At 42.0% G+C, this 16,372-nt stretch overlaps 1 protein-coding gene across 2 annotated transcripts in view; it reads left to right on the top strand.

Annotated features, from left to right (window-relative positions):
• ahrra (aryl-hydrocarbon receptor repressor a) overlaps nucleotides 1-16,372 on the top strand; it is an 81,422-nt gene that overhangs the window by 48,702 nt on the left and 16,348 nt on the right. For both annotated transcript variants that reach the window (XM_086191425.1, XM_086191426.1), the window contains one exon: nucleotides 13,749-13,867. In XM_086191425.1, coding sequence (XP_086047551.1) covers nucleotides 13,749-13,867 — 119 coding nt within the window. The remainder of the gene's footprint in view (nucleotides 1-13,748; nucleotides 13,868-16,372) is intronic.

Genomic DNA, 16,372 nt, shown 5'->3' with positions numbered 1-16,372 from the left:
CGTTCTGACCTCGTGATCACAGTGACTCTGCAGTGTTTCGAGCCACTAAATGCTTTTCCCAAATCAGAGATATTCCTCTCGTCCCGGAAACATCCTGAATCTATTGCTCAGGAATTTCTGTGGTCCTGCTCATAAATCAGCTGCGAGCAGAAAACGCTTGCAGCTGACTTGGCCGCATATTGACATACAATATACAGCACAGCACCGCTCCACATACACTTCTGCAGAAACATATGTGCTTCACTTATACCTCAGACAGTTGTGGTTCCACAGCAGGGAAAATTGCATGCTGTGTTTATATTGGAGCAAAAAAGTCTTTGATCCTCAATTAATATAGAAACCCTCACATATATAAATTCTCTGCAAGAATGACCATTTGTAATGAGATTCATCAGTGAAGATTTAAGATTATGGTCACACCTTAATGACAACTGCTGTTTCTGAGTCTGAGAAGAGCAGTTTTAGGGATGTTTTGTCCTATAAATACTGCCCTCTAAATATTAGATGTTACACGGCAGTGGATGAAACTTTGATGAATTTTGTCGGCAGATCAGGTCCTGAAGCATCATTTAATCACTGCTGTCGGTGCTGTAAGGAAGTTGGAGTGTGATGTCACAATTACTGGAGACGGTATAGAGTTTGTTCTGTGCAGCTGAAGAACTGATTATATTAAGGAATGACATGTAATCTTTACACTGGGGTGTGTTACAGGCAGATTTGGGCGCTGGTCTAGAGCCAAGGCTGTAAAGATCAGCTGTAAGGCATCTGCAAAGTTGTACTTTATACGTTATAGTTTTAAACCCAGACAGATTTTTACTGACAGTGTTCAGAGATAAATCGGTATGGAGGCGGTAATTGTATTTTTGTTTGTTTTTGACGAAGCATGCTGTGCATTACCTCCTGATGTTTGGCGCCTTGTGTCTGACTTTTAAAAATCTCCAAAATATGTTTGTGAGAATTCTCTTGTTAAATTGAATCATTTTGAAAAAATAAACATCCAAAAGTTATGTCAGGACTCTATTAACTGGTGTTTTTGAAGACTTTGCATGCATCCATAATTGATTAGATTTTGATTTGTGGTATGAAAACAAATATCCAAAGCACATGATCTTATTTTGCATTTCATCCAGGGTTTTCGTTAGCGGAAGTCTGTTAAAATAACAGAAATCACAGCAAATCTAATTGTACAATAACTAGATGTTACCTTCTATTTTTTTCAATTAAATTAGCTTGAAATATTGCCTCTGAAGATGTATTTCTAAGCATCTTCAAAAGAAATATTCTAAGCGGCCTAAGTGTGTTTTTCTCTAGATGATGAGCACACCTTTGTGACAGAATAACTTTACTTTGCACAAAAAAAAAGACCAAGCGCAAATATGATACAGAGATGCCGTGTATGTTGAACCTCATCGTCTCAAGCCACCGTGAATGAGATGCAGTTCATGCTGGTAGCCAGTGAAACAGAGTCCAGGGTTTCTGCTTGCTTGTGTGACTCTGGGACACCGAAGCTTTTGGGTCAGTGGCGGGAGCAACTCGATGATGTCTGCTGACCCTGTTGCGCCCCACTGCTCTCTCTAACTGACCAAAAACAAACGCCACTCCGTCTGACTTTGCTTCGTGAGAAGTCTCATTTTTAGGAGACGAGGAGATTTAACCACATGTTGATAAGGTCCTCGCCATGCTGAAAGGCACAAGTATTACTCTGTCTGCACACACATAACAGTTGACCTTTCAGTTGACACAAATTAAGAGTGTAAAGATGGGCTGATTCAACTATGCAATGTTCCCATCAGAAGCACTGAAGGAGAGTCCCTGGAGTTCAGCCCAGTTATGTGAGAGAAAAAGGAAAGGGACTCTTTAGTCCTCTAAAACAATCTTTTGTAGCTTCCTCACAAAGGATGCTGCAGCGAGTCCATCATGCATATGGTGCAAACCTGTGAATCGGAGCTGTTCATCCGCAGTGGTGACGACCTGTCATATCCCTGGCACCGTCTGGATGGACAGACGACGTTCTGTTCTCATTACTCGGGAGCTTGAATGTTCTGTGGTTCTCACCTCAGTAATTGAGTCATTGTGTTACCAAAATTCAGGTTTAGTCAGTAACAGTTAAAACAGATTAATATCAAAACTTCACGTATCCCATAGTGGGAAAATATTTGCTTTAACCACAAACTTTCTGCACACGTTTTGTTAACTTAGGAGGAAAGCAGTTGAGCGTTTGAGAAGCAACGGAGGGCTTTTCTCTTAAATAAAGTATTTAGACCTGCAACATTCTTCAGGGCATTTGGAGAGTAAACAGTGATTATGTGATGACTAACTGACTTAAGTTCTGTTTTGACTAGAGCTTCTCTTTTTGTCCTTTATTTGCAGGGTTTCACCAGAAAGCTACAGTGCTAACTGGTCATTTAACGTCTAAATATGTAGTAGAGACCAAATATGCATTTCTTCGTATTAAAGCTCCATTAAAGAAGTCATAAAGGCCAAGAAACAAGACTTTGTTGCATTTAGGTGTCTTAGCTTTTCATCCAGTACGCCTGAGATACCCTGATAACAGCACTGTGACATGATCACCTCAATCATAGCCACAGAAGACTTGATGTAACATAGCCACAGTTGAACGTCTCCATGATTCTGATTTCAGAATGTGAAAGCCTGAAGGTTCGACCTCAAAGCTCATACTACATAAATCCTGGTTTGATATACTGACTAGTTACAGTATCAGGCAGAAGACTTTCATGCAGTCCGGGAGACACATTCTTCATCCGTCAGCCATCTATGATCCTGAGCCTAATAAGTCATTTGCGCAGTTATAAACACAATGAGAGATTGCTTGTAGTCATGCACAAGGCTAAAGAGAAATATCCCCTTTGACCTCAGAGCGAGAGGCGAGTAATAATACACATATGCTCATAAAAATTGTGTAAGTGCATTTTGCCTTAATTACAAAGTCCTGTGCCTGTCTGAGTGCTTCACAGCTGCAATGCCCTTTAATATAGTCTTGGTCTTAGTCCCGCCTCACATGTCCTGGTTGGTTTTTCATCAAATTTAGACATCTTCAACCTGATTTATTTGGTCAAGTTTCAAGTCTGAGCATTTTAGTCTTTTATTTTGTCACTGAAAATTGCAACTGGTTCAGACTATACTTATATAAACTGTTGACATTTTGGTCTGGTTTTATTCAAGCGCACTGAAACACACTTGAGATGTGCAAGGTGTGTTACATCAGTGGCGCACCGTGCAGCATTGTGGGTTCTTCCAGTGTTTTTCAGGCACTCGATTTTAGATTAATGTATTCAGGGTTAAATCTTGCCTTTTTTTTCCCCCCGCACAAGCCAGCAGGACTAGTGAGTTTCAAAGTGTGTTGGCCTGTTACCTTTCAAACCATGTTTTCCCTTGCTATACCAGTATAGGCTAGCAGTGTACAAATGTGGATTTGTCCATTCATGTGCAACTAAAGGGGAGTATAGCTTGTCACAGTACGCACATCTGGGTCTCTGAGAATTATCATCTCATCGATCATTCTAGCCACTGTTCGCTGATTCTCAGGAGTACTCAAAATCGCTCAACCATCACTTGTTTTCTTAGTTTTATACTTCTACAACTTGTGCCCAAATATTTCTTTCTGCCCAGAAAACAGCTGTCCAAGAAAGGGTCTCTTATCCTAAACTAACAAATTCCAAGCAAAGTCAGTTTAAAGGATATTTCTCACTCATCTCATTTTCCTCGACACCAACCCCTCTCTCGTGAAGCCTCCTGCCAAGCAGGGTAGTCCATGCTCCCTTTAGGAGTGATATCAAGGAGTGTTCTACAGTTGTCAGCTTTTTATGTGCCGTGAGAAAAAAAAAAGTTTTTTCACCCAGAGCAACAGCCCGTTCAGAGAATGTAGACAAGTCGGTGTTTGTTTACAACTCCTCTTCAGGTGGTTGGGCGTCAAACACACATGTTTGTATATGTGTGCACTTGTGGCATCACGCTAACAGCAGATGCCAGGAAGTAAAGTGGCGACTGAGTGGCATCTACAGCAAAGCCTTACCATGCGTGACTCTCCCTTGACTTTGCTTCTTTTAGCAAGCTCGCGTGATCCCGCGATCACTTCCCATCGAGCCCTCCGCCCCCCCTATATCCTTCCCTCACACACATACACAAATACACATATCGCCTGCCGGGTGATAGCGCAGGGGGTGTATGTCCTCCCTCCCTGTGCCAAATGAAGTGATCGGAGCAAACACTGTTAGTATAAACGGGCTTGGATTAGAGTGTTGTGATGACATGCAAGGGGCGCAGATGGGAGAATGTGAAGTCGACAGTCACGATACATCCAAACCTGACAGTCTCGCTGTAACTCTCATCACCTCAATCATTTTCACCTGTTTCGCCCGAGCTCACATCAAGACTGTTTTCAGTGTTACCTCTGTTGCTGGATTGATGTGACTTCTTGTCAATATTGAAGTCCAAACACTGCTTCAAAAGAAAATGAATGGAATATGGTAGCATTAGTGTACTGGCTGGGGGTTATACATAAGATATTATAGCACAGAATCAAATCCAAACCAAGTAAAGTGCACCGCCAGCCTCCACAAGTTCTATCACTAATCAAGTGATATCAACAGACTTTGATGTAAACGCAGCCTAGTCATGGTGTCTTTCTGCAAGCTGCCAGTTTGTGCCTGCCGCTCTGATCTAATACCCTGATGCAACACAGGGATGAGGTGTTCGGAGCAAGATAATCAGATTACTGTTGGGTTAGCGTGTCACCTAATGAATTAGGTCTCTCAGGCCAAATTGTTGTGTGATATTGTGGGTGAGAACTGCAGGAGGCTGATGTCAAGGGGGAGATAACTGGTGATGCTGAGTGAAATCATTCAGGCTGAAACTTGCAGGCATTGAACTACAAATGGGAGTTTTAAACATGCAATATCACATGTTCACATACAGTGGATGTTCGTCAGTTTTGACAGAATTCTTAGATGACAAAAATGATAGAGGAATACATGCTAATCTTCCTGATTTTTTTGCTCTACATGGCCTGCTTCACGGATTGGTCCTGGATACACAAGCAAGACCAGCTGATACTCAACACCGCTGATGGTGTCTAGTGACTGACAAGTTAATTGCTTTCATACATTAAACATGATTAGCGTCATGGCTATCACTTGATCCCCTTCAATTGTGGATGCATTAACCACCTCACACCCGTTTAATTACACATTAGCAAGCTTCTGTGTGTGTGTCATACTCTACAAAGCGCACATACTGCATTTTTGTCTTCTGTTCATGCTGATGTTGCTTTCTCTGGCTTCAGTTAGTACATGCAGTCAGCCACTGTGGGCTCCTAATGAACTGCCTCCACACTGATGTAAAAGTTGTTAAGTAGTGGTTAGCATTTGATTAGCATTGCGTGCTACAGGAGCATTAGTTTAGTTTCCCTCCCATATGGATTCCGCCTGAGGGACCATCTGCCCGTTATTATTTGCCTCAATGGGCCGAAACGGCACCATAATCTTTTTAACAGATTACACTCTTGTTGTGGAGTGGCTGTGGAGAAAAAAACTGGGATCACTGGTTGAAATCAACTTTTCAAACGCCTGGTTGTTTTCCAGAAAACCTGTTGAATGTCCTCTTTGTACAATGAATACTAAAACAGTACAGGAGGATTCAGTGTCTATGTGTTACTCAGCCACACTGAACAAAAAGAGCCATGATTATTGGCATAGAACTGAACTCTGGGGCACCTTGCAACAGGTTTGTCTGGTTCGGTGGTGGTTACATGTCCTCGGATCAAAGCGGCTTGTTGCTCACCTGATCAAGTCCTAACCAAAGAGGTCCGGGTGTGAATCCAGCCCGCCCCCCTTTGCTGATTGTCATCAATATTGCTGAGCCTGTGTCTCACTTCTGTCACAATCAAATATTAGGTTTATTTAAGTATTAAATTATTATGTATAATATTACTGTAATACATTTGCATTGATTATTATTATGTAAGAATGAATTTTAGTTGCTTCAGCAAATAAGTAACCCACTGTAGTAGTAGTAGTAGTAGTAGCAGTAGTAGTAGTAGTATATATGAAAAAATCATCAGTTATGAATGGTTTAGAGTTTTATTCATATTTTTATTTATATACTTAAGTTTACAATGACTTATGAGTATGTTAAAAAACACAATTAGCTGTCAAAATAAATATGATTATGTTTATTACATGTTTCCCACACAAAGTATTGCCCTGCACATGTGTACATATCCTCAATATTCAATTTCCAGGTACTTTTTTGACACCACTGTTTTGCCTTTTTTAAATTGAGTACGCAAATGTAGGGATATCAAAATGTTCAGCACAAGGCATTCCTATTTATGTAGTTTATAAAAGCTGAGCAAGTTGAGAGACTACAGAACTGAGGAAGAGATTTTAATTTTCAGTCGTGAAAAGTTCTTCCAGCTAATACCCTGATAGGAGCAGAATAATCTACCACCTGTACATCTCATGCTGTGTTTGTAGTTGGCATGCAACACCAGGAACCAGCATTTTGCTGATAGTGGAGGCTGATGCTCTCTTTCTTCTCTTTTGTCATCTTCCCCTCTCGTGCAGGAATGTGGCACGACTAAAATAAAAGGGTAGAACACTAATAATTATTCCTAAAGTAGACTGACTTGTCCCTCAAGTATTGCCTTTTTCAGTTAATGTCATTTTTGCATTGAAAGACTCGATCGCAGTCGTAAACAGAAGAGGGCGAGAGTGAAAAATGAATGAGTTTTGTGATAAGCATTTCATGGTTGTTTATTCTATTCACAGTGAGCCACTGGTCCTGGTCTCTGCAGAACCTTCATTTAAGTGGATTTGCTAAATTCAGTGTATCTTTGGAATCAAGTCTGGACCCAAATAACTGAAATTCTACCAAACAAAGGAAAGCCTTCATCTGGTGTTTCTCTTTCATTCCTCTTCTCTTTCCCCACCCCTTTCTTTTTGCTGCCTTTTCTATCATGATATCTTAATTACATTTGAAAGATCCCCTCCAGTGATACATGAAAATATTCTGCTTTGGACAATAATTTACATTTGCTTGTTTTTTTTTCCACAAAGAACATTCAATTATCTCTTTAAAAATTCTTTCAACAGGTTTTTTTCTTTATCCCTCGCTGAAAAACGCATCGATGAATTAGCTCCAAACTAGTGGTGTCCACAAATCCTGCTTGTAGCTAAACAACTTCAACATTCTTTTCAAATGTATTTCAGATTAAATGCCAGACTCCAAACTTCAGCGCAACAGACTTTACAGCTTCAAGTTCGAGGCCCTCTGTAATAAACAGCTCTTGAATCTCAGGCTGCTTGTGAAAATAGAGATTGTGTGAGTACAGAAATAGAAAGCTCGCTCTTTATTGTGGCCAGGTGGGGTTCCTGAATGCAACTTTTATTAACCACCGACTCCTTTAGAGAGCAACAACCCACAAGCATCCTCATCAAAACAGGAATCCATGGAAAAGCTATTTATAGAAGTACCACACAACACATGCATGCATGCATGCAGGATGTCTCTTTTAGTGTCGTAGTGTATTTCGAAGTAAATTGTGTATCATAAATGCACCTATTTTTGGCAAAAATTCCGAAAAATAAAGAAATAGTGAAAAAGAAATACACAAAAAGTCCTCTTCAGATATGCAACTGGAGAAGATCTTTTATTCTTTTACCTATATTTACTTATAAAGTTTCATGAAGAAATTTATTACGATTATTATTAGTAGTAGTAGTAGTAGTAGTAGGAGTAGAGGTAGTATTAATGATAATAATAATAATAAATTTCTCCATAATGCTTTACAATAATAAGTGAATATTATGTGGAGGGCTGTTTGAAATTGTATGGCAAGCCATGCGTTGCCCCAGACCAGGAATGCTGTGCCTCACAGGCAGGTGAGTTATGTCATGCTTTGAAGGACCTATCAGGTTTGATGTAAATAAATGAGACAAGTTGAAGAGGCCTTTGCCAAACAATTGAGTCTCCTCATGCAGAAGTGTGTGCTTGTTTCTGCAACTGTGTACATGCAGGCTTCTAAGCGTGTACATGTGCGTTGTCATTTTGCCTCTGGGTGGGATATATCTGGAATAAATGTGACTCATGAGGGAGTTAGTATCCTGAGTTCACCCCCGCTGAGGGGCCAGGGTGAACATTTGGCTGGTGGAATATGTCAGCGGGGAAACTGAAGCGTCTTGTTGTCTTCAATTTAGAAATACACTGTTGCATTCATCGGGTACAGTCAAATAAAAATCATTCCTGCGTAACTGGCTCATCTCATGCAACACAGGCCTGAATGTAGTCCGTGTGTGTGTGTGTGTGTGTGTGTGTGTGTGTGTGTGTGTGTGTGTGTGTGTGTGTGTGTGTGTGTGTGTGTGTATACACGTGTGAAGGCAGAGCAAATTTCACACCAACTTCCTTGAGGGCCTCCTCGCCTTCGTATTCTTTTACTTTTTACTTTTTCTAATCGTCTGTATAAATATTACTCATTAAATATTTGCTTTATGTCGTGGTTAATTTTCACAGAGCTTGAAAAGCTGGCTTGGCTTTAATGGTTTTAAATGTAGCCGAACGATACGTTCACATAAATCATCTGTACCACATAAGTCATGTTCCCTATTTAGAGGAGATGACTTTCATATCATGATTTTTGTTTGTGTGTGTGTGTGTGTGTGTGTGTGTGTGTGTGTGTGTGTGTGTGTGTTTGTGTGTGATTCATGATGCACTAAAACAGTAGCAACACCCACTGGAGACAAGTTGCTATACAAGTCTGTTTGCCCAGAGGCTGTTGTTTGGAGACATATTACTCCTGTACAACAGGGTGACTGCTGCGTCTGCCTGCCAACCAAAACAGAGAAGTGGAAACAATCGAGTTTACGTCCTGACTTCTATTCTGTGAGATCCCATTTGCTTTGTCATAATATCACTTCCCCTTTACTTCTATGTAAAGCACACAAGCAAGGCCTTTGTTTTTTCAGAACTCGAACCCCCCCACCCCCCCTCCCCTCCTTCGCGACGGGCTTCAGATGAACACACACATTCCTCAAAAAAATCACTCACTCACATTGTAATCTCCTCTGAAAGATGAATGTTTAGGATTCCTGCCCTCCCTCCAAGAAAAGTACTTTTTGTAGTTGTTACAGACAAAGGGAATCGCTCTAAATCCTGCCTGCCTATCCTGTCAAATTAAATCTTAGAACTACGATACAAAACAATATCAGAAAGATTATAAAACTCAATCCGGTTGTCATGGTGCTATCCAGGATGAGTGAAGAGGGACGCATTACAGTTGTATATATGCTGTGTATCCAAATGACTGGAAGTGGAAAAAGCTGTAGAAAACATTGCTCAGGTATTTTTTCGTTGCCTGCCATCCTTCCATTTGAAGCCACATTGCATAAACAAGAAACAGTCTAAATAGTCAGGCTTGGATTTGGAAAGGGAGAGATACGGACATTTGATCTGTGGCATAATGAAGTATTAGCTTCCATTACAGTGCAAGCTTAACCTTTTTACGGAGCACCATTGAGCGCTTGCCAGCAGTCATCAATATTTAACAGCTGTTGCTATTATGAAATTCTTTATGGGCTAATGTGGCTCGCTGGCTTGCACGCAAGGCCTTGGCCGGCTGCCAGAACCCTGTCAGGAGGAAGGGGAGGGGGGAATTGACAGACGGCTCGCTAGCGTGACAGCAGCTCTTGATCGACCAACTTCTCTCTCTTTCTCTCTCTGTTGGTGATGCTCTCTCTGCTGTGGATTTCCTGTGCCTGCGGAGAGAGAGAGAGAGAGAGAGAGAGAGAGAGAGAGAGAGAGAGAGAAGCAAAAGAGAGAGAGAAGAGGAGCGCTGAGGGAAGGGGGCGGGAATAGGCAAAGGAGGTGGCTGTAAGCCAACCTAACCTCAACACACACACATATGCGCACACACACAGTTTTCTGTACTCACGCAACCCTTGTGGGAGGGGAGGGAGTGCTGTGCTGCACAGCGCTTGCATGTTCAGGTCCACAGCTCCTCTTTACAAGCCAAACACTCAGCTGATGATCAGCTGCCAAAAGATGGCACCCGAGCTGCTGAAATCAAGAACACAGAGACGGTTGTGTTTGGATGTCATGATGAACATTTTGGGGAATATGATGTCTCTATCAGAGGGTTTAGTGGTTTTCAGATGTTTCAAGAACCCAAGTTTAATTTTGACTTGGTTTGAAGCGGCGAGCTATCTCGAAACCGCAGAGGAAATATCAGCAATAACCACCTGTTTGCCTCGATGTGGTTCCAGTGTAGCATGCAGGCTGGAAGGTCTGAGGTTAAAAGCGTGCAGCAGCTGGTGTTGTGTCTATGAGCAGCCATGTATGAACACTTTTCTGCTCCTCGCTGCACATCACTCAGGACTGGAGCATGAGCTAAAGAATGGTACTATCCACCACTCATTTCAAAATGCATGCTACTCTTGTACTCACGATTCATAAAACGCTAGTGCCACAGCTGGGAGTCGTGCAACACTCTCTTGTACTCTTCAAAATCATGTCATGCCATGAGATTTTTGAACCTCCTCTAATGTACAACTCTTTTAAATATTTATACCTGTATTTCATCAATTTGTGAGCCATTTTTCTGTGTTTTATACCCATAATCTCAAGAATAAAAGCATGTCAGTGACACCATGAGCCCCCAGAGAAGCCGTTCTCCCCCTCTATGCTCTCTCTCTTTCTCTTCCTCTCTGTCTCTCTCTCTTCCCCCATGGAGGACTGCTACTTGACATCGTCCCCCCATGGAGGATTGCTATTTGACGTAGCCCCCCCCCCCCCCCCCCCCATGGGGCTTGCTACTTGACGTAGTTCTCTCGCTTTCAGTGGTTTCTTTGAATGTGGAAGGAAGGAAGTGGGTTTAGATGGTAGTTGAAAACAGAAATGCAGCCAGACTGCACAACACACATCCCAAACTCATCTCACCCCCTAGAGGCTGCACAAATTATTACCTAATTGGCGGGGCCCTTCGCTCACTCGCTCCTCCAATCTATTGTGGCGATTCACTTTACAAGTCTCCCAGGACATTTTCTCACATTCCCTTCCAGGATATCAGATTAACTTTTCATTTCAACAAATGCAGTAGCAGTGGGGTGATTAAACCTTAAGTGTGTAAACTGAGGCACCGCCTAATATTTGGCTGGTGGTCTTCATATTTTGTGTTCTCAGTGGAAGTGGAAAGACTAAAGGATCAAGACACTCTCAGCCTCTCCCTTTGGCAGCATCTACATCCCACTACTTGTCACTTTTTACTTAACACCCGGTCCTCACACAGAGCACATAAACGCCTCGCCATTACCTACTCTGTTTTCCTTTTTAGACGAGAGAGGGAGAAAATGGAGGCAAAAAAAGCAAAACTCAAGACACGAGTAGTGACGAATAAAGCCTGTATTGTTGGCCGAGGAAGTGCCGGTGCCGATAATTAATCATCCCGTGTGTTTGTCTTTCCTGATGCCGCATCCTCTCCAAAAGCTGCCGTAAGAGAGAAAACAAAAATACATGAGGCGTTGAAGGAGGAAAATAAAGACGCTTATTAGATTCATTTCCCCCCGCAATGGTTTCCACTTGCTGGATGATATTGCAGTGATGGGGAGAATGGTTGTGTGTGTGTGTGTGTGTGGGGCTGTCTGACTGTTTATTTGTGTGTGTTTGCACCTAGCAGAGGTGATGACATAATGCTTAACATCATTAACCAGCTTTTATGAGTTTATGACGCTATATGTTATGAAGCTACAATGTAATCATCACCGATTAGCCCCTTTTTTAGCAGCAGAAGCACACATAGGACCTGTGTATTGGCTTATAGCTTCAATAAAGCCTCTGTTGCGACTGGGGAAATAAATGATTAAACCAAAAAAAAAAATGTATAGATAAACACATTAGTTCTGTGTGCCTCTGGCTGGAATTAAGAGAAAGGAAACCCTTGTAGCATCACAAAATCGGGTTGTCGTTCGCCTGCGAGTTGAACAAAGAACGGGTTGAGAGCCGAGGAGGAGGATGGGTGGTTGGGGGAGGGATGGACAGGAGAAGGAGATGGTAGAAGGTTAAAGGGGGCGGGATGGAGGCCGTAATGGGGTTACTTGGTGGGGGCGGGGGCGATACGAAGCATCAGAAGATACAACTATACATACTTAGATAGTTTTTCATAATGAGGCTATGGTGTGTGTGTGTTGCGTGACTAATCTGTGCCTGCTACAATGAGTGACGGAGCGAAGGGCTGATCTCTTGGAGTGAGCCACATGCCCCCTGACAGCACACCCATAAGAGAAACACGCAAACATGCCTTCAACACGCAACACACACGTCACCAATGCACATGTGACAGTTCTGCACGCCACAGTCGTATGGGCTAATTGAATGTATACACACTGGCATGATAGTGCAGTAGGTAGGCCGCACTTTATCTCACAGGGAGGGCATGTTCCGTCTAGTGGCTGATGGAGTGTGACCTGCATGTGATATTTGTATGAAGGCATTTCTACTTTATGAAAGAAACCCCAATGAAGAATTATCATGTGGCATTTTTCTGATTATTGGTTAATTTATGTATTTATTAATTTATTTTCTTCATTATCGCAAAATAAAGCATTCTTCACGTAGTCTCTGGCCCATTAGGTTTATTCTGTGTTGTCCCCTTTCACAAAGAGGTCAGAGGTCAAACCCTGCAAGAGTATCACACTTCAACAACTATGTTTTCAGGTTAAGCGAATGAAGAACAAGCAGCGACAGCAAGTGAGCGGTTACGGTGCAGTTAAATCTGTGCAATACCACATTTAATAAAAAGCTAAGACAAAGTGATATTCACTCCCTCAGTAGATTATATGAAAAACATTGTCAAAGAATTTATCAAATTTGACTTCTTTGCCTCTGTGCCTTGTAACAATCAAGGCTCTATAGATGCTGTCCACCACCTGACTGTGTAAAACTGAGCGCTCCATGTGCATGTGGCTATGTCGTGTGAGAGAAATCCTGTAAAGTCCTGAAATCCTTCACTGTTATGCCTTGTTAGATGGGCCCACTACACACTAATACCTGGCATTAGTGCAGTTTGTGCAGCGCAAAGGAGTTTGCCTGAGATAGTTAATGTGTTTGCCACATGTGGGAGGGATAGTCCAGCCCTCTCCCTGCCTTATCATTCCAGGTTAGTGGGGAAAACATACCTATGAATAGAATAATTACTGGTAGCCTTCTGAGCTTTTCCTTTGAATAGAAACAGTGAAGAACTTTTTACTGGCTGTTCCCAGAACCTCGAGATATAATTATGAATAAATAAATGAAATACAAATACAGGGAAATTTCTGTAATTTTAGATTTATTTATACATTCATTTATGCCTGTGTATATGTTGGAAATATGACATTAAACATGAGCCAAAGTGATAAAAGCTATGGATTAAAAAAAATAAATAGAAGATATATGAGTACGACAAATGTAACAAATGCAAGTAAAACTATCAATTCAAATGTACAATTTAAAATGTATGACTTTGTAAAATAATATGTATTTAAATAAATAAGATATTTACTTAGATTCTTTATAGATTCTTTGTTTTAGAAAAATATGTTTGAAAACTTTTTACAAACTTCCACTTTTCTATATTATATGTGTCTTCTTTTCCCCATTTAACATTGAACAACTAATTTCCACTCATTTATCACTTTATCAACAAACACAATTATCTTGTGCTGTTCCATTTACTTTTTTTTATTTTTTCATTTTTGCAGCAAACCAGGAGAAGACCTCCAGGAAGCACACCATCAGCACTGCATCCTCTAACCCTGAACCCAGGAAAGAGAGCTTGTCTTTGGGCACCTCTGTCAATGAAAGCAGCCTCCTCCTGGAGGTAAGAAGCCACATGACTGTTTTCTGTTTTCCTCTTTTGTCAAACATGTCTGTGTCTGGGGGATGTTTCAACAGATATTGAACAGATTTTTTTCTTATGATTGTTTGCATTTGCTGAAGTGCTGTGATGTAAAAATCTAACATATTATCGCCTTTAAAATCAGGACTTAAATATCATCCCAATTCCCAAGGCTGCTTTAATAGTCGCGCTTACACTTCGCTGTCACAACAAACCCGTTTGTGGTTGTACTTTCCTGCCTGCTGCACTTTACACTCATTGAAATGCTATGCAAGCTTGCATACACGCCATTCAGGAGACAATCTGCGTCTGAGCGAGTGAGTTGGTGTGAACTGGAAAGGGGTGAGGGAGGATTTTTTTTTGTGTGTGTGTGGATGCGTGTGTGCCCTTCGCCCTTTGCTCCAACCTCCTTTGCCGAGTTGTGGTGTTGCGTGACATTCGGGTGAGACGAGAGAGTTGGAGCTGATGAAGGAGGCGGGGACTCACACATGCTGGCGGCAGGAGCAGCCAGTGAGGTGTGTGTGTTTGTATGAGTGCATCTGTCTGAATGCATGTGGTCGTGTGTGAAAGTGAGCAGAAGAGAGTGAGAAGAACACACCAAGCCTGCCAACAGCAATCAGAGCAAATTTGTGCGGGTTGTTTTTTGGGGTTTTTTGTCAACTGACCTTAGACCTTATAAGCAGACCTGAAATCAGTGCTTTTGGTCATGTACCATTGTGTAATACATTTTCCCATGAGTGAAATTGAAATTGGTTCAATAATGCGCAGACCCACATGATGGATATTTGTTTGACATAAAAGCGTGTGAAGCTATATTGTTGGATTCATAGAAAGGGGAATGTGTGTGTTGAAGGCATCAGAGCAGACAGGTTTTCACATTCAGACAATTAAACATCACGCTACGTAGGAATTACCATGGCATCAGATCACTGTTAATGGCCGTCGCTCAAACAACACATTATGACACTGATTGTGTGCTCACACACACACACAGAGCCGCTGATCCACTGATGCTTCTGTTAACGCGTTAGGTTGTCTCAATAGGACGGCCAACAAAAGGCTAGATTGACCGTAGTGATGTGCTGCCTCCAGTTGCGTGACTCAACCTGCACCAGGGCCCCATAGCAAACTGTGCATTAGTTGTTATGGGGATGGGATCCCAAGAGAGCGAATGACTCTTTGTGTGTGTGTGTGTGTGTGTGTGTGTGTGTGTGTGTGTGTGTGTGTGTGTGTGTGTGTGTGTGTGTGTGTGGAGGAAGAGTAGCAACCACATAGCAAACCTACCATAAAAGAGCATCCATGAGAACATGCCAGCACTCTTGATCCTGCCACAAATTTTTAATAATGGCAATGTTTCAATCCCACCTGCTCAGTTATTAGTGCTCAAATGCACTAATAGGGGAAACACATTCCCTTCATTCTCTATTGTGTTTGTTGTGTGTGTGTGTGTGTGTGTGTGTGTGTGTGTGTGTGTGTGTGTGTGTGTGTGTGTGTGTGTGTGTGTGAGTGAGTGACCAATGAGGTAGCTTGAGTGAAATACACACCATGAATATGAACACAGGGTTGAAGGTTCGATCCAATTGTTGCCTCTGTCTTGGCACGGCGTCCCTATAGACACAATTGGCCTGTGGGTGGGAAAACAGCACTAGCGCCTCCTCTGGTTGGTCGATGCACCTGTTCAGGGGTTCCTGGTGCAGCTCATCAACCAACAAATGAAAAGGTTCCACTGACAACTCCACATGTGACAGAAGAAGCTTGTGGTAGTCCATGGACAGGATGGAGCAAACTGCAACACGGAAATGCACAAAAAAAAGATTTTAAAAAATGTCAGCATTCTTTCAAGTCATGAAATAAAATTGGGGGGAAAATCTGCAAGATTTACTCATGTACAATGAAACTAGAATTCCAGACACTGAATCCAACATTTCTAAGGTTGCCTTTGAGTAAAGTATTTTAGAATCTGATGTTATTCTAACACTGCCATGTGCTGAAAGATGAGGTGGCAGAAGGTCGCCATGTTTGTCATGACCTCATCATCTTTCATCTCACTCTGGAAGCACAGCAGCTGGAAAAAAACAAAACAAAAACAAAGAAACCTTGTCAAAAAAACAATGAGACAAGGCTACCCCACCTCCCCTTTCCTCCCTCTCTTGCCTCCAAATCCAGTGAATCTATTTTATTTTGGTCTCTGCGTGCAAAGCGCCTCTTAAGATTTTCAAGTCAAAGCTTTTAGTCTCCCAAGGGCAGTCATGGGAGCCGGGGGCGTTATAGTTTCAGATATGTGTCAGTGCAGGCCAGCAGCAGGTGCCTGTTTCCATTACCTAAGGGCTTCAGTATGCAAGGAACTGAGGGAAACGTGAATGGAGGAAACATAAAAACAGAATGCAGCCGAGTGCAGCCAGTGTCAATACACTATTTCTGTCTTTCTTTTATTCTTCCCCTACTTGAACCCCCTTGGCTCTCTTTGGTCATCCATGAAGGGAAAAG

Source organism: Aulostomus chinensis, chromosome 21 (genome assembly GCF_037954235.1).
Source record: "Aulostomus chinensis isolate RoL2024-O1b breed Wild chromosome 21, RoL_Achi_v1.0, whole genome shotgun sequence".
Classification (NCBI taxonomy): domain Eukaryota; kingdom Metazoa; phylum Chordata; class Actinopteri; order Syngnathiformes; family Aulostomidae; genus Aulostomus; species Aulostomus chinensis.
Note: the sequence above shows the minus strand (reverse complement) of the source record. Positions and strands in the feature narration are given on the sequence as shown.